At 37.6% G+C, this 22941-nt stretch overlaps 1 protein-coding gene across 3 annotated transcripts in view; it reads right to left on the bottom strand.

The window, feature by feature from the left end:
* LOC146001889 (3-oxoacyl-[acyl-carrier-protein] reductase FabG-like) overlaps positions 1 to 22640 on the bottom strand; it is a 76764-nt gene extending 54124 nt beyond the window's left edge. For 2 of the 3 annotated variants that reach the window (XM_083139599.1, XM_083139598.1), the window contains exons 1-4: positions 22505 to 22638; positions 15941 to 16005; positions 13813 to 13952; positions 1520 to 1612 (exon numbers count right to left, since the gene is read on the bottom strand). In XM_083139599.1, coding sequence (XP_082995725.1) covers positions 1520 to 1612; positions 13813 to 13952; positions 15941 to 15983 — 276 coding nt within the window. In that variant the 5' untranslated portion in view covers positions 15984 to 16005; positions 22505 to 22638. Of the gene's footprint in view, positions 1 to 1519; positions 1613 to 13812; positions 13953 to 15940; positions 16006 to 22504 lie in introns of all 3 variants that reach the window. The other variant, XM_083139600.1, reaches the window with a different exon arrangement.
* Between the last annotated feature and the right edge of the window lie 301 nt (positions 22641 to 22941).

Here is a 22941-nt window from a genome sequence, read left to right as displayed (position 1 = left end):
GACTCCCACCAACCGCACCCCTCCTTGAGTACGCCACTGACTGCTACCCCAAGTGTCGACGTCACCGCACGTCACTGCTTATTTGTTAGCTATCAGAAAACGCCTAAGTAATTGCCATACAATGAGCTGTTTTTTTTCAATTCGTATATTTATGTGGAAAATTGTAATTTTTAAAAAAATCGATTATCTCCAAAACTACTAATTTTTGGACGGGGTATCATATGGTAAAATTTATTGAAAATTGCCTCTACTTTAACCCCTTTCAGGGAATACATCTAATTAAAAGTCACCCTGTATATACATATATGATAAAAGGAAGGAGGGCCACAAGGGCTAAATAAAAAGTGAAAGAGGAGAGAGGAACACTCACCGGACACAGAAAAGCTTCAAATTTTCGTGATGGTATGTCACATCTTCAGGAGTAGAGAGACGTTGTAGAACTTGGTGACAAGATGGAAGAGTAAGCGTGACCTGCAGTGTGCCAGGTCCCGAAAAAAAAAGTGTTGACAGTGCCACAAAAATATATAGGTGGTTCTTTCGCCAGGCTTGTCGAAAACTGTGAGTGGTGGGGTTGGGGAGAGGTGGTGGTGAGAGTGAGGATAGGGGATGAGGGGCGTTACTGGGTGGCCTTGTTCAGGCCTGGAGGTGTGGTTGCATTCATGGTCGATATGTAGGCCCTCTCCCATCTTCTACGTATTGAGGTGCTGGTGGATTGGGGCAAGGAGTGGACGATCGCTGCCTGGATAGCTACCTGATGTCTGCTTCAGTATAATACAGTTTCCAAGATGGTTTTGAAGGTAATGCCATGGCGAACATACAAGAGGGGTGATGGATCTGTAGCTCCTCTCAAATAAGAAAAAAAAATGTAAACTGTATAAAAATATGTTGGTACAACATAACATCCAATGTGCAGGATTGACATTAAAACTAGTCTTATGGAGCAAATGTTTTGCTTCAAATTATTAATTATCTACACGAACAAGGGTTTATTAGTATTATCTCAACATAGATTTAAGAGTGTTTATATCATCTCGATACATCTCAACACATCTCAACACTAAAGAATTAAAAAATCACAATAACCGAACAGAAATAAAAGTAGATAGACCTACATATCACAAGAAAAATATTGCCGGTAACTTTTGCACAAGAGATATTAAGTATTAGGTTCACCCCGCCTAATCAAATCCTGTGTTAAGCATCTACATGTTTTTATAATGCACACAGAATAGAACATACATACGTATCCTATGTATACACTAGGTACAGTGGGATCCATGAGTATTATCGTGCAAATTATCCAGGACTATTTTCATTAATTTTTCTCTTACATCCTATGTGTTTTTAAGCTATGGATGTTTATGTGTGCTGGTGGAGAAGTTGTCAACAGCTTTTTTTAGTTTTCTTTTAATCCTTGCAGCTCTAATTGGGTCAAAAAAAGTGCACGAACATGGTGCTGGACAATTTGCACGGTAATACTCATGGATCCCACTGTACATACAATTCTGTTGAAACTTACCAATACATCAATCTGACCAAACCTTTTCAGAGAGTCATCAATAATTTTTTGACAGTCTTCTATCTTGCACAGTTCAGCCACCACAATAAGAATCTGCAAAGAAAATTGATAAATACACTGTCCTGTTCACATAAAACAAGCTGTCTTGTTTGGACTATTGTAATTATGCGAGACATACAAATCATTATTACCTTCTTTTTATTATTAGTATTCATTTCTGAGTTTTACGTGTTCATTTTCCACCATACGAGGTGTTAGGAAATTCAGTACGTGATGAGAATCTAAAAGATAATAAAAATAATTACGAATGTAATGTTCCATGCATCTAAAGTATAATGTCTGATGGAAAATTGGTGATGCATTTGTTTACAATCCTCTACGGATTCTACCGTAGAAAGTAACTCCCTATTGAAAAATAATTATAACTTTTGAAAATATCACCGCATTTACATGAAATAAAATGCATTGTGGTCCCTGAATTGCTAATTTCTGCTTTCTCCTTACAGTGACAAGAGCAGCCCATTAATGAACCGATGTCTGACACTGCGGGATCATGCCCATCTAGCATCCCGATACTAGGTGCGACAGTCCGTGGTACAGCATTACCTTCTCTATCTGAAAGCCTCATGGCTTGCTCCGTGCACGTGACTAAGCGTCATCAACTGGAGGCGAGATAGCCGCCATGTTTGATTTGCTTCTTCGGAATCAATGTTGGACCTTTTTTGTGAATATGGAATTGTAATGCAAATTTAAGAACTGTAATCGAGTTTACATGACGTATAAATATGCTTAAATGTGCAAGAGGTATAGTGTATAAGTGTTGTGTGCACAATTGCAGAGGCTATTATGATGAAAAAGGTAAGAGAGTAACGTTCACATTTCTTCAAGAAGTTGCTGAAAATGAGAAATCTTTAGGGCAATTCCATGTGATTTGGTTCCTACGAAAAAATACAAGTTAAGTAACAAAGGTTTTATACTCATAAATAAATAAGAGTAATAGTTCATGATGTAAACATTTCATGTGTCTGGAATAGGCATCTAATATACCTACTCTTAAATGTGGTCATGTTTTATCTTTTGTCAACAATTTTTTTAGAAATATCAAATAATTTACCCTGAATTACAAACATTGGTTAACGTTAAGATTATTGCTTGTGATTGCAAATTAATTTCTTTCAAGATTTAGTGAACGTTTAAAATATTACGTTTGTGTCTACCAAGGCAGTTTGTTGTTGCACATTTTATGCAAGCATTCCATAAAATATTCATATTATTTACACAAATTTTCAGTTTCAAAATATGCTTAATGAAAGAAAGCTATACAACAGGGCAAAGTTGATACATGTATACATTTACATTCTTATTTTATCCCACTTTATGCTTCTTTATGCTAATCGGAGGCTAAAGAAAGATATGTTGTGCATTCAAATACAAGGGTGCGATGTGTAACAAGAACTTCGATGAAATATTAGTGTGTAAATCTATCCAGATACAAAATGCAAATGTTTTTACACGGAAAGCATTTTGTTACCTAGCTATGTTAATATGAACTACAATTGTATTACTTCTTAAAAAACTGTTTCCAAGATGGTCTTGGGTACAGGCACAGAAATGGTGGTGCGTGTTCATGCTTCAATGGGAGCTAAGACCTTCAGGATCTACCATTGTAAGCTGATGACTACGGGACATTGAACAAAAATCTTCTGCACCACTTGGACATTTTGCTCCAATCTGGATGTTGAGGTCTGTCTGCTTCTGCAAGTATCTACCAGTTTGCAAGGTTTGTGGATTCTACATTCAGTGTGCAATGTTTGTGAAGCGTTAGTGCTGTCTAATGCGATGCCTGTTAGCATAGGGGCACAGCATACGTTGAACAGCACCGCGATCGAGGCATCACGTGATCATAAAATGCTGACAGCACCAAATTTAACCCTCCTAATCAACTAACATGCACCATTTTCACAATTACAGTTCTAATAATGCCTACGTTGTTAGGTTAGGAGGCCCATATGCATCCTGTACTTGCTTCTAATGTCATGATGCTGTGAAATTAAATGCAAGTATATTGTTTTCATCATTTTGTTATTACACTGCCATTTAAGCGTGTCTTCTCGTTGAAAGTGCTACATAACTAATGTGACATGACAGCTTGTTGTTGATTGGGTAAAATAAAGGCAGTGAGTGGGTAAACAACCACAGAAGTCGGAAATGAAATGAAATCTTCATTCGAAATTGACGTTCTAATGAGTCCATTGTAGCAGCTCTGAAGTATACTCCTGGGACCAGGACCGTTTGACGAATATGTCGGAATATCGTGATTGTAAGGTAAGTGGCAAAGGTAGGTACAATGCCTCAAAACCTTCCCATGTACTCGATTTTGCCTTTCAGCTGAAGAGTTGTATTACGTGTTTAGAAATACAGACAAGGGAGGAAAACGTTTACAGCTGGGGTCTGGAAGTGAAAAATATCTTATATAATTGCGGAATGGGTTGGGCATGGGAAGAGGGAGGAAGGGGGGCATCTCAACAGAAAATCAAATCAGAGACAGGTTACTGGACATAGACAGACAAGAAATAATAGCAGACTGCAAAGAAAGACCTCAATCAGGGAACAGCTAAGAGTAAGAGAATGGGGGAAAGCGAAATATATCCAGGTGGTGGGAAAAAATAATAGAGGCGCGCTGGTATGGTTCGAATTAGGGGGATGGAAACAACTAAGAAAGATAAACGAAGCAGGGGAAACGATATGTCCTTTGTGCGATGGGGAGGAGACGGACAAGCATATCCTACTGAACTGCTCTTCTACACGTGACCTAAGGGACAAATGGATGAAAAACTTAACAGGGAGGGAGGTGATAGAAACGGTAGACGACAGAATAAAGATAAAGGAAGCGGGGCAGCAAGTGGGGAAATACCTGGGGGAAGTAAGAGAACGGCGGGGGAAAGCTATTAGAGAAGGCAACGAAATGAGTGATCATGCTCCAGACGAACCATCTTTATAGTGTAAGTGTGTGTAAAGTAAAATGTAGGCGTTTTTGGTGAGAGTGCAGGAAAAGAGAAGTGGGGAGAGGAGGAAGGAAGAAAGACTGGAAGAAGAACTGTCGAGGGAGGGGAAGAATGTATATATAGGGGACAAAGTAAGAGACAGCTTAAAATAAAACTAAATGTAACAAAATATTGTAGAAAAATCAAAACTATGTAGTGCGTACAGCCTATGATTCGCACAAAAAGAAAATAAATCTAAATCTAAATCTATTCGCTGGAAGTGACTGGCTTCGGTGCTCTGCGTGCGCTTCACCTAACGACCAGGCGGTCGGCACCGAAAACCGAACCACTAGAAGATGCACCACAGTACCTTTCTGGACGGACGTGGACCGGACACGCGGAGTACTCTGATTCTTTCTATCTCTCTGTGTGTATTTGTTGTCTTGCTTTCTTTGCCTTGTTATTAGAGTTCGCGAAAACGTATCGAGTATGCCTTTATGATATTTCTATAAACTGGTCTCGGCATTATCCCAGTTGGTAACTGTTCCGAATGTTTAATGATTTTTTGCAAGTTTTATAGGAGTACTAGGAAGTGCTTAAGAATACTGGAAACGATTGTGAGAGTAAGTTCCAAAGCTTAAAGAAACTAATTACCGCAGTTTGAACTTTTACTAAGTATTATTTACCGGAGAAATTATGATTTGAAATGTAGCTTATTCGAGCAGGCGTTCTTAGTTTCCGGTCGACTCGGACACGTGATTTTGCAAATGTTTTTGCTCGAAACCACATATTACGCGATCAGATGTTTGAAGTATTTGCTAGTGACTTGCAAAGTCGTATGGGTAATTGGTGGAAACTAATTAGCGATTGTGAGGACATTGACGTTCCTGTAAAACGGATTGATAGTGTGGAATTAAGTGTGGTTCTATCAAGATTTGACTATGTATGGAAGCGAAGTGAAAAATGGAAATTTGGGAACTGATATAGTGTGAATTTTGATATGATAAGAATCATTAAGAAGAATGAAGAAGATGACCACAACCTTATGGAAGTCCATTTCATTTGATTCTTTTATGAGGCTGAAGGTCTAAAGACTTATAATTTGGTAGGCCTATGTTCTAATTATTCAATATATATAAGATTTCTCTTTCATTACTTATCCATTATTTATTCTTAATGAAGAAGGTAGCCTAAATTCCTTGAAAGCAAAATAAGAAGAAGCCTTTGGAACGTCCTACTTCTGGAAGACCAGATCCTTGCAACTCCTGTTCCTTTGGGAGGCTTAAGGTCTAAGGACCTATATTACTCAATAAATTTACTAGAAAATATCATATATTCCAAGTTAGTATTTTATTATATTTATCATTATAAATTTCCGTATGATTTTAAAGCTGAATATCAGCACCAAACAAATCCTTAACATATACAAGTCAATTTAGAAATTTTCGAAACACTGGTCAAACATATGATTTGTTTGTTATATTTTATATTCATATTCTGTATATACTTTTATTTTATTATATTTATTCCTCAAGTACAATAATTTTAGAAAACACAAACATATATAATACACACCTTGGTTTTATTAATAGGCACCAAGGTTTGAAACTTCTCCTTACAGATACTCGAATCCTCTTCCATATTCCAATCCTAAACGGGACACTACCGCTCTTGGCGAAATAACAGCTATGATCATGGACGTCCGCAGGATTTTTTCCAGGGAGGGGCAAGGAAGGTATTTTTTCCGGGGGGGGGGGCAATATGTCATATTTTCCCCAATAATAATGTTCATCCCTCAAAAAACATTGCTTACATTTGAATTTATCATGTTCGTGCAATAATTAACACACATTATTGTGGCTGAAATTAAATTATATGTGTGAAATATGTAATTTTTGGTTGACTCGTTTCCCATGGGGGAAACTAACCTAACAATTAAAGCATTTAGCGACAAATTAGCCCTTCGCACCCCACGCACGTAAAGTAGATGGCATCAGCAGTCCGTATCCAAAACGAATGGCTGCTCGCAATCAAAGAATCATACAGGAATATACGGAAAGGAAAAGTTGTTCACCAGTAACCATTAATAAGACACTGAGGTATGTTTTAAGAGACACAATTAGAAATCGAACCAAGTAAAAAAGTCTGTGCACCGTGATAAAGTCGAAATTAAACAATCAAAACTTGGGGGGGAAATCAACAACGACCATGGGAGCAAAATGAATGCAAAGCAGGGGTATATGTTAGGACATACATTTATTACCTTATCAATATTGAAAGTTCTATTTTTTTAACAGAACAACAGTGATGAATTACTGCCAACTGTGGTAGTATTGACGTATGCTAATATCTATACATGTGCTGATGCTTTGGTTTGGTAGTATCATATCTGAAGAATATATTCTTTTTTAAAAAGCATTCAGCATCGAGAGGAAACAGAAAACTAAGGCGCAAGAGATATTGTAGATATGTGTGACCTCTATTATTCTTTATGTAAGCTGCATTACCTCTTTTTCTTTACCCTTTTCTTTTCAAACTTATTGTTAGTTCTAACGTCGGCGCAGGACGTTTGTTATAGCGGTTGGCTAATGGGGTGGAAGGGGGCGGATGTATTTTTTAACTGCCATCTGAGCAGGGGCGGCGCCAGAAATTTTCTACGGGTGGGCAGAAGCTGTATATTGATAGATTAGGGTGGGCAGGTAAGGCGATATATATATATATATATTGTTGAACTGCCTATTGGCAGCCCGGGGACATAACTGTAGAGACTCTCGCTTTTGTTCCTTTTTAAATATTTATTAAAACACCTTGACCATGCGGACTCGCTACTCTCCCAAACAGTCACGACTTCCTCCCGGCCAGTCTCTCCCAGTTTCCATTACTCAGCAATGACATTGCCCGATCAGAAGTCGCACCTGCATTCCTACTTCAAGATCTCCCTCTCTGTCCACAATATATAGATGGATGTAAGACAGATATATGTACGACATACATACATATGTATCCCCTTCTCTCTTACACTCCCGAGTTCCCTTCACTTAATTTTACCTTTCTTTTTTCATCTTCTCTTCTTTACTCCCTAATGCCTCTTAAATCTTTCTTTATCAGCTTGTCACCTCTTTCTCCCTTTTGCTTTCTCTCGTTCCATTCTTCAAATGTTTCTCTTAACTGCCATGCACACACACATCACATGTACGTATGTGTGTTTTTGGTGTCTATCCTCTTCATTTTCTAATCTATTCTCGCAGCTTGTTCTTTGTCTCCGATAGACACAATTATTTCAAGGTAAGTGTTTGTGTGTGCGCAGCCATACATTCTAATCAAATTCTTTCCTTCATGTTAATGTAGTGAAATAAATGTGAATTGGTTCGATCACATTTTGTCCTTCAAGTGCAAAAATACAAGGCACATACCTACTCCACAGGCGACATTGATAGAAATTGTGATGGTAGACAATAGTGAAGGATTAAATTATTTTTTTCATAATTTAAATGCATGTTCCTGATATTATTATCATATGAGTTTTTCACTGAAACTTTGGGGTTAATGATCACTTTTATTGGCTTACAAGGTTATTACAACTGACAAATTTATCTGAATGTTTCCAGTAATGGCTATCGGGGGCCAAAAATTGGGGGCAAGGAGAGTTTACTTTTTTGGTAGAAAAGTCTTAGCATTAAGAGGCCACAGTGGGGATGCAACAAGTGGCACTGGATAGTTGGATTAAAATTAATATCTTATTGGGAATGTAAACACACACACAAGGAAAAACCAATTCTTTGTTCATTCTGCATAAAGTATCTCCAGGCTTATGAAAGGCTATTTTGACAAAATATCACCCAAAAAATAATCAAGTAACATTGAAAAATTTGTTAGCTAAGTTGTTAATCGTTTTCTGAAGTAATTCTTCGTTACACATGCGGGAGAAGTAACACATGTATGATTAGATGAACACATGCACTGAGGTAACAAATAGTTTACATTTTGTAGAATGTGATTTTGCACACAAGGAATTCATCGAAATTTATCACTATACCCGGTAATTCATCTCTTTTTCACAGACGACTTGATGTGTATTGCTTGATCTTTTCGAAAGCGCTGAAATGTCAACCTCTATCCTGCGCAGTATACCCTGGAAACTTTAATCTTGGAGGCGAACGAGTCTCTGGCGCCTGGAACCACAGTCAAAATAATAATTTGTGGGGGTATTGTATTTTCAATGTCTCCGTGTATTTGATCCCCCCCTTCGTCACTTTCATGCAGTGTGGTATTTGTAGGGGGGATGAGGGGGCATTCCCCCCTCTGGATACTTGTGTCCCCCTTTCTGCTTGATAAATTTTATCCCTGAGGGGAATGGTGTTTGGGGGGGAAACAAGAAATTATTGGCAATTTAGTTACTTTTTCCTACTTTGCCATTCAATTGCAACATTTTCTGTCAGACAACTGGAAGCTCCATTTGGCGAACACAGATGTGGCCTCAAGCGCTGCTCTATTCCTGGAACTGTCAAACAAGTGGCCAGGGTTGAAGATCACCTCCCCTCTTTTCTTTTCTTTGTCCACGGAATTTGGCAGGAAAATACATGTGAAAGTCACAATTTGGTTGTCACGTGACTCGAACTTGTCACCTCAGAACGTCTCTATTTGTATGAGTGGAACAATAGTACACGAAGATAGCTTACGTGGAATTTTTTACCCAAGCGCGATAGCCCTTTACGAAATCATTTCTTAAAGAACAGTGTGCTTTTTTATAATGAGTTAGATTTATTTGTGAAGCTAGAATGTTAGTGGAAAAAGTGAGCATTACGAGTTCCAGACTCTGCTATATCAGGAATCTGCCTTCAAAATGAACGAAATCTGATAAAGCTGGTGGTAGTGAAGGCTGTATTGATCAATGGATCGGGTTTGAAAATTTGCAAGTGCATCTCAAATATTTGTCTCTGGCAATACACCCTCTTAAATGAACGCATCATTTATGGTGAAAATACCATAACACGTTCCCTGTGAGTTCTTTCTGTATATTTTTTTCTCCAATGGCATAACGTTGTCGTTTTATAATGAACAGGTTCTGGTTTCTATTGGTTGGTTTCTATGGTGGAAGCACAATGCACACTGGTTTGGACTCCACTTTAAACTGTAGGTTTAGTTCTGATTAGCCTATCTGAGCATAAAATTCGACTTAAAAACAAATAAACAAAACTTTCTTATGGATACTTCGTCACATACCTTTTTTTCTTTAATTCATCTGCATCTACAGATTCTGTTAACCTTTTCGGCCAAACCTCTGATGCTTCTAAAGTTTAAACCATTCTCATCATGATTTATTAGGTCTCTGATGCCCTCAAAACAAAGCTTTCCTTCCAACCCCTTCTTCTTTTAATTCTACGTAAGTTAATCACAAGAAAAATCGCATGATTACGTAACTGATAGGCAAAATTTATGTGTGGAACTAGGATTTCTAAATAGAATTAGCCACCCATTATCAATTCAATAATTGCGTTGCTTTTTCCAAACCCACATAACTATTACATCGAAATTAATATTACCTCGGTATTGTAGTGCCTATTGAGATTGATGCTTATTAGTATTTATTAGTACAACAAATACAAAGTTCTTATTTTGTATACCATGTACGTAGTTATTTGAAAATGACAGGTATGTAAAATATAAATATAAACATTGTAATTAAATGAAGAAAGATATACTTCTGGAATTTCAATGTAGACCTAATTAAAGAGTCGAAATAATTTTCTGTGTTGCTGGAGGAAGCAACGCTGAGGTTTTTATTTGTTTAATTAGAGATTATTTCCATCATACGTAGGCCGGGATTGATATATGTGAAGACCCGGAGCTTACAACACCAAGACCCCACCCCAATCCGCTCCACAGTTTCAAAGCTATACGAGGTAGTTCGTTATACGTATTCCTACGTTTTATTTTATCACATCCGAAGTACCTAATTTTTTTCTTTATATGGTACTTTTCAAAGGAGTTTCTTCCCCAGTGAAGGCCCGGAGCTGCAGCCCTCAAGCTCACCCTAAACCCTGCATAATTTTGCGCCTCCTAAGCCCACTAGCTGCTTCTAATCATAGAAGTATTCAATTGGTCACAGTTATCTTGTTTCAAGATCTCCAGTAATTCCTTATTGCTTTCTAATAACAAAGTTAAATCAGCTTTTTATGGGATGATGATATGTGAACATTTTCTAGTATAGATAATATTCATTAGTAAAATATACATGTAATGAACACCAGAATACACTTATTTATTGAAACATTCACATATCCCCAAGTATATGTACTTTGTGAATTTGATTGGGTGGGCAATCGGGTGGGCACAGGAATTTTTGGGTGGGCGGTTGCCCACCCGTGCCCACCCCTGTCGCCGTCCCTGCATCTGAGGTTCACTGAGGTTGAAGTACTTATGGTTAATTGAAGTTACATGTTATGATTTAAACCTTTCTCCGACGGGGACTGCGGGTTATTGACATAAATTGACGTGTATAGATATAGATGTATTTTTTTTTATGTCTCATTTTTCTCTTATGTTATTTGAGATTGCTACAGGACAATTCCATTGTGACGGGTGTGTCATTCAGACAAATTTATATTAATTTTAAAAAAATCTTCCCACCTTCAAATATGTAACTATCAATTCATGTAATTTTCCTCCCCATCTCAATTTTCAGCTACAGAAAATAAATTTTTTGTAATTGTGACACTTCTGAGACTTTACTTTAGGACCTTCCTCAGTCTTTCAGAAAACTCTTTGAAATATATGGATTTACTGAATCAATTTTATTTTATTCTCACTGACATTTAGCTGTTTTCAGTTTCTAAAATATTACTACATGCTTTTTTTATATACATTTTTTTCCTGTGATGGGTGTGACATCATGCACATGTAGGATTATGGAACAATGCAAAGGCTATGAAAATTATCATAAATAGATTCTTCAAACTAAGGTTTGTTTCAAAAATGAAATAGGATACCTCAGAGCTTAAGATATAGAAACAATAAACGAGGCAATTAGAACGAAATTAGAATTAATTTAGTTTTCTTATGGTATAATATTGTATCATAATGAAACTAAATTAAGTGGAAACACCAGGCATAAAATCTCACTTCTACTATATAAAGTAATAGGTTTGAAACAATATGCTATTTTAAAGCCATGAAACTAAATGTTTGTATTGATAATTACAAATTCTATATAGATTTCCCTTTAATTTCACATGTAATAAGTAATAGTACTTTCAATAAAAAAAAATAACCTCGTTTGTCCATTTTCACATGGAATGGCTCTCGGGTTCGATCCCCGGCCGGTTCAAATCCGGGAACTTTTCTAACGTTGGAAGCGGCCCCGGCGATCACCCAGCGTCGAATAACATGGGTACCTGGGTGAAACCCTGGGGGGTAAAGGCGGCCAGGGGCGTGGTGCTGATCACATCACCCCCACTCACGACCGGATCAAAAAAGTGTGGGGCGTTACCCCCACACCCCCTATACGCCTTCATGGCGTGGTGCTAAGCACAGGGGAACACTTTTATGGCTCTGCATTAGATCGAGAGGTCAAGAGATTATTTGGCAGTTCACTTTTGTTATAATTGAAAATTTACTGCTTTTTATTGGTTTTATTGCTTTCTATGAGCGGGACGGAGTGGGAGAAATGGTTCTTTGTTTACTCTAACGTTAATTGATTATTTTGTTAGGTTTAGAAGTCTAGATTGTGGGCGTGTCTGATTGGGTAAATCGATGGCTTGTTTTTGAAATAATATATTAGAAAGGCCACCATTTTAATTAATTGATGACTGTTGTCTAGCATTGACGATGCTTGTAATTGTTGATGCTCTGTTTAACTTTTCTCTTTGTAGAAGGCGCCCATATTTTATACACTACGTATTTATCACGAAAGTTAATACACAATTGGCTTCTTCAACAGTGAACAACTCCATTAAAGGAAGGATTAGGTCAATAGTTTCCTTTTTATATGTTAATGAATTAATCAGTTTGTAGCCATTACTAACACGACTGAATTTCGCTACGTGGGTTGGAATTATAACAGTTGATTCATTGGTATATTTTACTTTACTTTTATGCCACATTTGCTAAAGGCGAATATGGCGATGAATGGTGATAATAAGAAATGGATGAATGGACGATCACAAGCATAAGGACAGCACGCAACCCGAGCCCCATTGAGGATTATATCGGCCGTGAATCCAGACGCCAGAGCCTCGTTAGTCTGCAAAATGCATCCATAGTGTACTGCGTGGAAGGGGGGTTGACAATTAGGTGCCTTCCAAAAGGTTCATCCCTTACACCACGGAATTTTAATAATGACCACACGTGTGTAATAACAGTGAACCATAAAATATATATATATATATATATATATATATATATATATATATATATACACACACACACACACACAGGGTGCATCATAATTAATAGCGCAAACTGACACAGTTGAAAGTACACGATAATAGAAGCAAAAAAAGTCTCATTAAACATGGGTCTGCAAACGAGCCGTTTTCGAGATAATTGCGAATGTGTGGTTACAAGCCGCCACTGACTTCCATTGTTTGTAAACGTCGTCCTAGTTGGTAAAATGCTGATAATACAGTAAGAAAAGTCATTGGAGATGCCATTGCTTTTATTGAACATTCCACCTACTTTAATAAACGTTAGTATGTTACATATTACAATTACTGTACACTCGTACCTGTTAAAGGAGGTGTTCATAGTATCATCCTTGCATCTCGATGCAATACTGTACACTATTCCGCATTGAGTTTCGAATTCTTTCGAACACCCCCGGTTCATTTCGGAATTGGTCACAAGCATGTACAATTCTCTGTACTGATTGTATCCATCCTGTTTGATTACAACGCCACCTCTCGGAAATGTTCTGTTTTGTAAACAAAGAGCAAACCTTGGAACGTGCAAGGAGTAAAGCACTCAGTGTTTACAAAATGCAATCAGTGACGGCTTCTAACCACACATTCGCAATTATCTCGAAAACTGTTCGTTTGCGGAGGGCTCTTTGCTCGATTAATTGGCGCTTTCGAACTGCAATAGCTGACGTCACTTCAAACCCGCCTTTTGTATCTTTCAGATATAGCCTTAGTTTGACACCAAGCATACCTTAAGGCAATGAACGCTCACTCTAAGCTATACGCAGGTGCCCAGTGAGGAGAAGATCGCGGCTTGTCATTATGTGATAGAGCAAATCTTCTCGGTTGGAAATAGAATGTTTAGCTTTGGATTTCCTCCCCTCATTCAATTCTAAAGCGTCCTAAAACTAACCTTGTCTTGCGTTAATCCGGCTTGCTGGCACTGCTGTGCTACCTTCTTCAAGTTATCCACATTTCGTCCACTGAGAACTAATCTGGATCCCAATTTTGCAAAGAGCACTGCTGCTCCTTCACCTATGCCAGAACTTGCTCCTAAGAAAGACAAAATGTGATGATTATAATCAGGATTCGATATGACGCGCTGTATTATAATTATTAATATTTAATATTGAAATATGTACATAATCATCAAATGATATACAATGTAGAATGAAAACTAAACTGCAATAATTTAAGCGTGGTCCTTTTAAATCGAACTTTCACCAGCTAGGCAAAAATTAACAGAACTCATAGTGCCTCAGATAACTCTCCTTGAAAGAAGAAGCGTTATCCCAGTTTATATTTCATATATCGCAGCATTTTTCGCGTTGAAGTGCAAAATTCAGTGGTATTCTGAGGAATGGCATAATTCGCATTATTTTGCAATTCTAAAACACAGTAAATTTGTCTCCTTAAGCTACCCAAATTCATTTCCAACACTTCATTATGCTTTCCTCAACTTTTCGGTGCTATCGTTGAAACGAAAACTTCGTCCCTACTTATAGGGTTTCTGAGTTCTGGTTGTCGTCTACAATACATGTCATTCGCCACCAGCGACAATCACCACCAGTCCATTAGCTGCGCGTGATCCACTGTCTCCTCCCCTGAGGCAATGACCGCAGAACCTTCCCCTCCGCCCGCCAGCCATACCAACCCTAGCATAATAATGCTAAACCTAGCACAATTTGAGCTTCGTTGGCACATGTTTGCATAATGGGAAAATCTAGCATAATTTGCAAGCTTGCTTCTCTGGGAGAGAGAAATTGGTCTTTACATTCTAATTATTATGCAATTAAATATATAATGATATAATAAATCCCTTAAAACCAACAACAGCAAATAATTCAAAGAAAGAGGAAGAAATCTCTTCCATGCCAAATATCACTTCAAAGAACGATATTTTGAGAAATTACATTTATTATTTTCAGTCCAGGGACATGCTTTCCCAACCACTCTCTCTTCTCTTCATCTTTTCTTTATTCTCCCCAGTTTACCTCACGAGGAACATTTCATGGCAAGGAATCTACAGAAAATCGTGGAGCACAAAATAAGAAAAAATGTTCCGCTTTGTAGTCGACGAATCATCTCAGACTTTCTTTAGTTCAATGTTGAAATCATCTCGGAAAGCAGATGCATAACTTAAAATTACATTCATACGACAAATTACTAATTATCAATAATAGTAATAATTCATTATTGTTATTATATGGATCATAGCACAATTTATAAGCATATAGCGTAATTTCACATGTTCAACAGCGCATTTTCTTATCGGGAGGTTGGCAACACTGCCGCTCGCTAGCCCCGCTTTCTTTCAGTATTGCTCCGAGTGTCAGAGTGTTCAGGTCATAGTTATTTAGTGCATTCTAGTTGTGCTTCGTCTGTGTGGAAGTCGTTCATTATTTTCGGTTGTAGGAAGTTGCTTGATATGGAAGTGATATAGAAGCATGTGCGCTAATAAGGGCCAAGCTCAACATGGAAGGTAAACGAAGAAAGATTGCTTACATGACTTTAGATGACAGACTGGAAAGAACGGTTAAAAAATATGAAGAAAATGGTGATATTGTCACTTGTTTGAAAATAATTTCTCATCTTCAAAAAATCTAAAAAATTACTTTAAAGTCCAGGAACTTAACGTTGACTTATGAGAGTAAAAAAATGTAAATAAAGTAAATATTAGTGACAAAGCTTAATTTGAGCTCAAAGTAAAACTGACGAAGCCAATAGCTGATTTTAAACACGTCTATATGCAATAATGGTCTGGTGGTGATTGCCACTAGTGGCCATTGTTGTTTCTTAGTGTCGCTTCATTAATCTCATCCAATCATCATTATATAATGCTCATCGTCATGATTAGCATAAAGTAGCAGAAAAGTGGCGCAATACAAGAAAAATACAAAATATAAAAATAAAGTACCGACAAATGCAATGGCACCATAAGTGCGCACACCTTGAGTACATGTACATGACTGATGCTATTGGCACAAACTACTATAGAGAAGAAATAAATATAACAATTAAGTTGTATTGTTGTTCCTTACCTGTAATTATTACCACTTTGTCTTTTAAACTCGGATATGCCATTTTCAAACTTCGGTTATAGTATCTGAAAAATACGGAGATTTTAAGATGGAAGATATTTCGTTCAAAATCTCACAGCAGGAGATACTTTTCGTAAAAATTGAGTTGCATGTATATGTGTAACTTATACTGTGAAGCAAGGTAGATTGATTTAAAGATTTTTTTTAAAAAAATCACTAATTTAAATCACTTTAAATAAATAATTTATAGAATAATGTGCATATGGATTTTATAAATAACAGAATCACTTTTGCTGAAAGTTCATTAACCTCTTAATCATTTAATGGTATTTATTAGGCTCTAAGAAAGGAAAATAAAGGAAACAAAATATACATACTGGTGGAGTGAAGCTCATACGAAAGGAAATGTAATATGTTTACTTGAAACACACTTAAATTTCTCTTGATTTAAAATTCAATAATTTTATAGGCAAAAATAACAAACATTTGGTGTAGAATAATATACAAAATATTAATCGTGTTAAACCGTAAATAGTGTTATTATCATTAAACTATAAACAAACATGGCGGCTGATATTTTGCAAACTATCATTAAAACAATCACCAAAATTCAGCTACAGAAAATGTAAAAAATATTTTAATCATACAGTAGGGGAAGGTGGAGGACTTTGCAACACTTTTCAGTTTAATTTTTTTATTCAAAAACTGTTACAGTTCGAACAAGTTACAAATATGCTATGAAATGGTACATCTTTTGGCTAGTTAAGAAACAAATATGAAATTTTAATTTTGAACCTCAAGTGAGAAAAGTCTGTTAATTTAAAGCAGGTCCGAGTGTTGCTATGTGCCCCATGCATGGGGTAAGTTGCAACAGTGTTTGGGGTACGTTGCAACAGGGATTATGCGTTGTCTGAAGACACTATTTGCAATCAATGCACACATAATAAGGATTTCTCTCCGCGCACAGCCAATGGGACCACATTTTGCATTGGTTGCACTGCACCCAGTCTTCTTATTCTTTGTAGGATTCTCCACACACTAAACAGTGATATTCTTTGCAAGAACTTTGGAATAATGTTTTCTTGCACACAATTTTCTTCTTGCCCTTTTCCTTTGCACTACTCTTTTTTGCATCTTCCAAAGCCTTTTTTTCAGGTGTGTCTGTTAGAATGGCACTTCGTTTACGTTTACGATTCGTCGTTTTCCTGGGTTCAGCCTTTGGGTATGGACGAACATTTTCAGGAGAGAAGGAAACTTTAGGTCTACTCACTACTGAAGACATTTGCGTGCCACTTGGACCCGGCATTTCAATTTGCGAAAGCAAATGTTCATTTTGAACATCACCTGAAGATGGTTTAGTTGGCAGTGCATCGCACCTGGCAGTTTGGACTATGTCATCACTATCAGATACGGGAGGCCTACTATCTACCTGTCCTGCTGGATTTGGTCGATCTGAAACGAAACACGACGCAAGTCCCTTTCTTGGAATACCTCAGAATTGAAGGGAAATATTCCTGTTTGAACAAAACCTGATGTTATGTTGGTAGGGGTAACTGTATTCAAAAATGCTGTTTTAATTATCTGTGGTATGCCGTATATTGTAAGAGTTTTCCTGCATGATTCTTATGCCAAGAATCAATTGCTCGCCCACACACTTTCTTAAATGGACCAAAAAGACTGACATCTAACGGTTGTAGTCGATGCGAACAGTGTGGAGGAAATGACAAAAGGGTAATATTATTATTTTTGCATTCATCTAAAGCTTCACAGCTGAGATGGGAAGAGTGATTTTCGATGAAAAGAAGCACAGGGGAGTTTTCGTTAGGATTCACCTGAGAAATGAAGTGTCGAATGAATTGGACAAACGTTTCCTCAATCATCCAACCGGAACCAGTAGCTGCTCCAATGCAGTCTGTTGGGCCATCTCGAATGAAATGGTCCCGAAAGTTCTTACGTGGAAATATTAGCATTGGAGGTATAAAAGTCCCTTGAGCACTAACTGCCACTGCAACTGTCACAAGTTCACCTCTTTCTGCACTGCTCACTATGCCAACCTGTTTTGTTCCTTTTTCGAGCTACAACCTTATTTTGTTTCATGACAGTTGTGACACCAGTTTCATCCATGTTCCAAATTCTTGAGGATGAATAATTGTTTCTGGACAGAACTTCGGAAACTTTGTCAAAAAACATGCGCACATTTTCTTTGTTGAAACTGGACATTCGTGCTAAAGAAGTTGATTCAGGCAAGCGCACCGAAAGATCTTTGTTTCTCTGCAGGAATCCCCTGAACCATTCAATACCAACCATTCATTTACCGACCACGATGAAGGAGCACTTATATCAAACTTAACTGCACAGAGATGAGCCAATTTTCGCACTTCCTGTGGTGTTAATTCAAACATAATCTCACTGGAACGCTGCAAGTACATTTAGAAGATATTCTCTTCTTCCTCTGAAAACACTTTTCACGGTTTCGCATAACCACAACTTATGTTCTGTCCCTCACGAGGACCACTTTCTTGTAATTTCTTCTTTTGTATGTATCTTGAGAGGGCTGAATAATGAATGTTGAATTCTGCAGCCACTTGTCTTAACCTGACATTTTTATCATCTTCGTGTTCCAGGACTAAATTTGCTGCTCTATCCATCACATCAGGCGGTGTAGTCCCCTTTTGGGTCTTCCTCTTGTAGTTCCTCATCTTGCAGGCTACCTGAAACAATAGAAATAATAATAATAATAATACGGCAACAATTATACAGCAATTCGACAATAATAAGAAGGAACATTTTTTAAAAAATAAATCTGCAAGACGAAAGAGACCATATCAGAAAGCATAACAATATTAATGTTTCGTGCTGCTAGTAGAAATTACATGCACATGATTATAAACTAAAATTAATTCACAATTTACGTATTTATCTAGCACTACTAAGTGAAATATAGTGTTTTCTTGCCGTACTGACGTACGTGTAATTTTGTATAAGAATAAATAAGTGAAAATTCAAAATGTGTGTTGATTACTGAATATAGGACTAAATATATGCGATCATATTTTTCTTTTACTTGAAAAGATTTTAAAATTAGTAAACAATAAACCGTATTTCGATTTATCATATTCGGGACAGTGAACAATTACATTCAATATCTTATTAAACCTCTGGTCTGTCATGGGTCAGTTTGCAACATTGTGGGGTAAGTTGCAACATCAGTTGCAACTTGCCTCACCGACATGTTTGATTAAGAAAGCTATTCTTGCCTCCACAAAAATTGCATAACATAAATAGCAATATCACTTTCCACACCTTCAATAAACATGCTTTCAATTGACCACATGTCGCATGCTGTGGTCATTTATAGGAATTGCGTATTAAAAATTGTAAGAGATTCTTAAAAATTACTCACCGTCCTCAAAATTCGTCTTTCTTCCTCCACTCTGACAACATCTGAAAAACTGGCGTAACGAACGGTTCATCAGAGACACCTACCAACGTGTGTTGGAACAACAGTAAGCGCAACGCAGTAGAGCCATCCTACATAACAGAAAAAGCACTGTTGCAACGTGCCTTTGTTGCAAAGTGCCCCACTTTCCCCTACATCCAGAATGTTTTATTTGTACTGGAAGAAAAATTACTGAAAATAATATTCTTTCATTAACACACAAGGGGGGGACAGGGCACACTGAAATGCGGATTTTGCGAATAACGGCCAAGATTTAACTTATGTAAATCAGATATGAATAAAAAAGGTAAAGTGCTCCACTGTGCTTAGCACCAGGCCATGAAGACGAATGGGGGTGTGGTCGTGAGTTGGGGTGATGTGATCAGCATCACGCCCCTGACCTCCTTTACCCCCCCCCCCCAGGGTTTCCCCCAGGTACCTATGTTATTCGACGCTGGGGCCGCTTCCAACGTTAGAAAAGTTCCCGGATTTGAACCGGCCGGTGATCTAACCCGGGACCTTTAGCATGGTAGTCAGGCGCGTTACTGACTGAGCCACCGCGGCCATTTGTGAAGTTATAATTTGAAGAAGTACCTGCCTATTGCCTAAACTACCATTCACAGAACTTCAGGTACTGCAAGTTTTGAACCTAGGGACAAGGATTAAAGAATGTAATGTAATGTATGTTGCTGAGAATCGCTCTAAAAACATAAATTACACCTATACAGAATGAAGTATCTTCTAAGTTTCAAATTCTTCCTCAGCAGCTAAACATAGTACTAAAGAATTTAAATGTACCATTTTCTCCAACTGTGAATAGAGTTGTGCCACTAGTGCTCCGAACCCCTCATTTTTCAGTATATTCCCTAAACAGGTTTTGTAGGACTTAGAAATTTGTGTATTTTCTGTTCTTTACTTAGTAATATTCGAGTTATAATTTGAAAATGTGCACTCTACAATCAAATGATATGTACTTGGTTGGTTGAGTTTATGCACAGAAAGGCTAATCGGGACTGGACAATTTTCCACCACCGGGTTTCTAACTCGGGACCCCTTGATTACGATATTATCACTACGCCATTGGGGAGGCCGATTTTGTTATCTTAAGGAACACAGTACGGATGGCAACACTGAATTTGCACACAGAAAGATAAACGTGAATAACTACCACATATAGTGATCTTAAACATATCACTTGATAAGGAATCTATCTTGCGTATACCGGATGAACACGAACATTGTAAATAGGGTACAGATGGATCCTTCACCAGTACAAGTACCTTGCACATTTCTAAATATATCAAATGAATTATTGTAAAATTTTAGGTAATATAATGGACCAAGACGGCCGCAAGGGAAGAGATGGTCTAACAGGTCGGCCACCATCTAGAAATGTTGATTAGAATAAATAACAGAATAACGTCAATAAAAATGAGAAGTTGAATAGTACAAATTAATCCAAAGAACAACAGCTTCGGATGAGAGAAGGATGTTTAGCACACACCGCTGCGACACCAAGAGTCCCGGGTTTGAAACCTGGGTTCTTTGTGAATGTCTTTTCATCAATTTCATCATGTTATCACTAATTCTCATCTTCACAATTTGACCTCCCCGATGGCGTAGTGGTAACGCTTCCGCCCTGTAATCAAGGGGTCCCGGATTCGGTACCCGGTGGAGATGGCACAGTGGTTCGGATCCCACTTTAAACTGTAGGACCAGTCCCGATTAGCCTTTCTGTGCATAAAGTGGACTTAAAACAACAATCTTCACTATTAGCCAAAAGTGGAAGAAAAACGAGGTAAAATAAGCCAAATCGATCGATCGATGAATCAACGAGACGAGCCAAAAAGACTTGACAAGATTATCGATACTATCCATAACAGTCGTGTCTCGATTTTAGAGTCGTCTGTTTGTTCGTACTCGTTTCGTTCATTTTTAGTGGTGGCCGCTCCTGGAATTTCAAAACAAAGCGGATACGAGATTGACAATTGTCTCGGTACCAGCCTACGTCGAATGGTCTAGAAATTTAGAGATGCGACTGAAAGAACTGAACTTGAAATAGGAAAACCTTTGCAGGACACTGCCTGATTGCTAATTGTTTGTAACCACTGGCGTCGGGAAAGGGAGTGGGGGTGGGATCGAACTGGTCCGTCGACCCACCCCTTCTCTTTTTTCTGCCACTTTTGGCTAATTTGAGAAGATGGGGATGAGTGATGATATGATGAAATTTATGAATGGACACTCAAAAACATCCATGCCCAGACTGGGATTCGAACCCGGGACCCCTGGCGTCGTAGCGCGATGTTCTAACCACTCTATCAGGCGGCCAGCTGTTGATTTCAAGTTAAAAAAGAAAACTGAAAATAGTGACAAACGATAAAATAATTGAACAGTATGTTCGAATACAAAAAAGATGTTGAGAAAAAAATAATAAAATATAATAGATTAACTGGAATTTTAAAATAGATTTTGGAAAACAAATGACAAAAAATCAAATTAGATACGTACATTCAAAACCACCTCTTCTATGTTGGACTCTTCGTCAACATGATAGAAACTACATAGAATAAGTTGTTCAGAAATTAGATGTTTTCGGTCTTTAAGTGGAGTAACCTTACAAGACAAAATTAGAAGGGAAGAAATCCCAAATAAATGGAAGGTCGAAGCAATGGTGGAAGATATTTTTTAAAAATCCGTTAAAGTGGAATCAGCATGTTTTGAGGATGCTGTTCGCCTTGAAAATTACAGACCAAAAGGGAAAAGAATATTAGAAAGACCATATCGCCGATGGAATTATCATTTTTTGTAGTTGCAGAACGAGCTTTGGTTACACAAACCTACAAGAGGAGGAAGAAGAATATGAAAGTCAATTGTGTTGCTGGATGTTCACTCATCTGATGGACCGAATATACAAATCTCGCATTCATATAATAATAATAATAAGTTTGCAATATAATTGGCTTAAAATAGTTATTTAATAGTAACCATAACGATGGTAGTAATTATTATTATTTCTACCATTCAAGTTTTATCAATAGCCTAACCGCCCTACAAAATTTCTGGCTATGATCATGTTTGTAATTAAACTACCCATCAAGTGTCATGCTAAATAGAAATATACTCACATGCTTGTTGTATATTACCTCCTTTCACAGGGTATAAGAATCGAGCTAAGATGACCAAACGGTCAACACAATATTTCAAAACCCTCTTGCTATCTCTTCACGTTGCAGATAACTTGCAGTGTTTCCAAATCGTGAAGTTCAAAGATCTTCCAGCACGAATACCATTAAATATGTCAGAAGCCAACTGGTAAGAACGAGGTGTGTAGATTATGACGCAAGAGCTACACCAAGGTCAGTTCATCATATCCTCTCGCCTCCGATTTGTCTTCCTTGACCTTAAGCCCCTTCAAGCTACGTCACCATGAATATGCAAATAGACGTTAGGCTACATCGAAATTTCCGGAGAGGAAATTCAAAAGCAAATAGAAAATGAAGGTCACTTCTTCTTCAGAATTTTCTTTAAATTTTTCGCCAAGCCATGTCGGGGTTAAAAATTT

Source organism: Lepisma saccharinum, chromosome 18 (assembly GCF_977018435.1).
Source record: "Lepisma saccharinum chromosome 18, izLepSacc3.1, whole genome shotgun sequence".
Taxonomy (NCBI): domain Eukaryota; kingdom Metazoa; phylum Arthropoda; class Insecta; order Zygentoma; family Lepismatidae; genus Lepisma; species Lepisma saccharinum.
The sequence above is the reverse complement of the archived record's forward strand: the minus strand, read 5'-3'. Positions and strand labels throughout refer to the sequence as shown.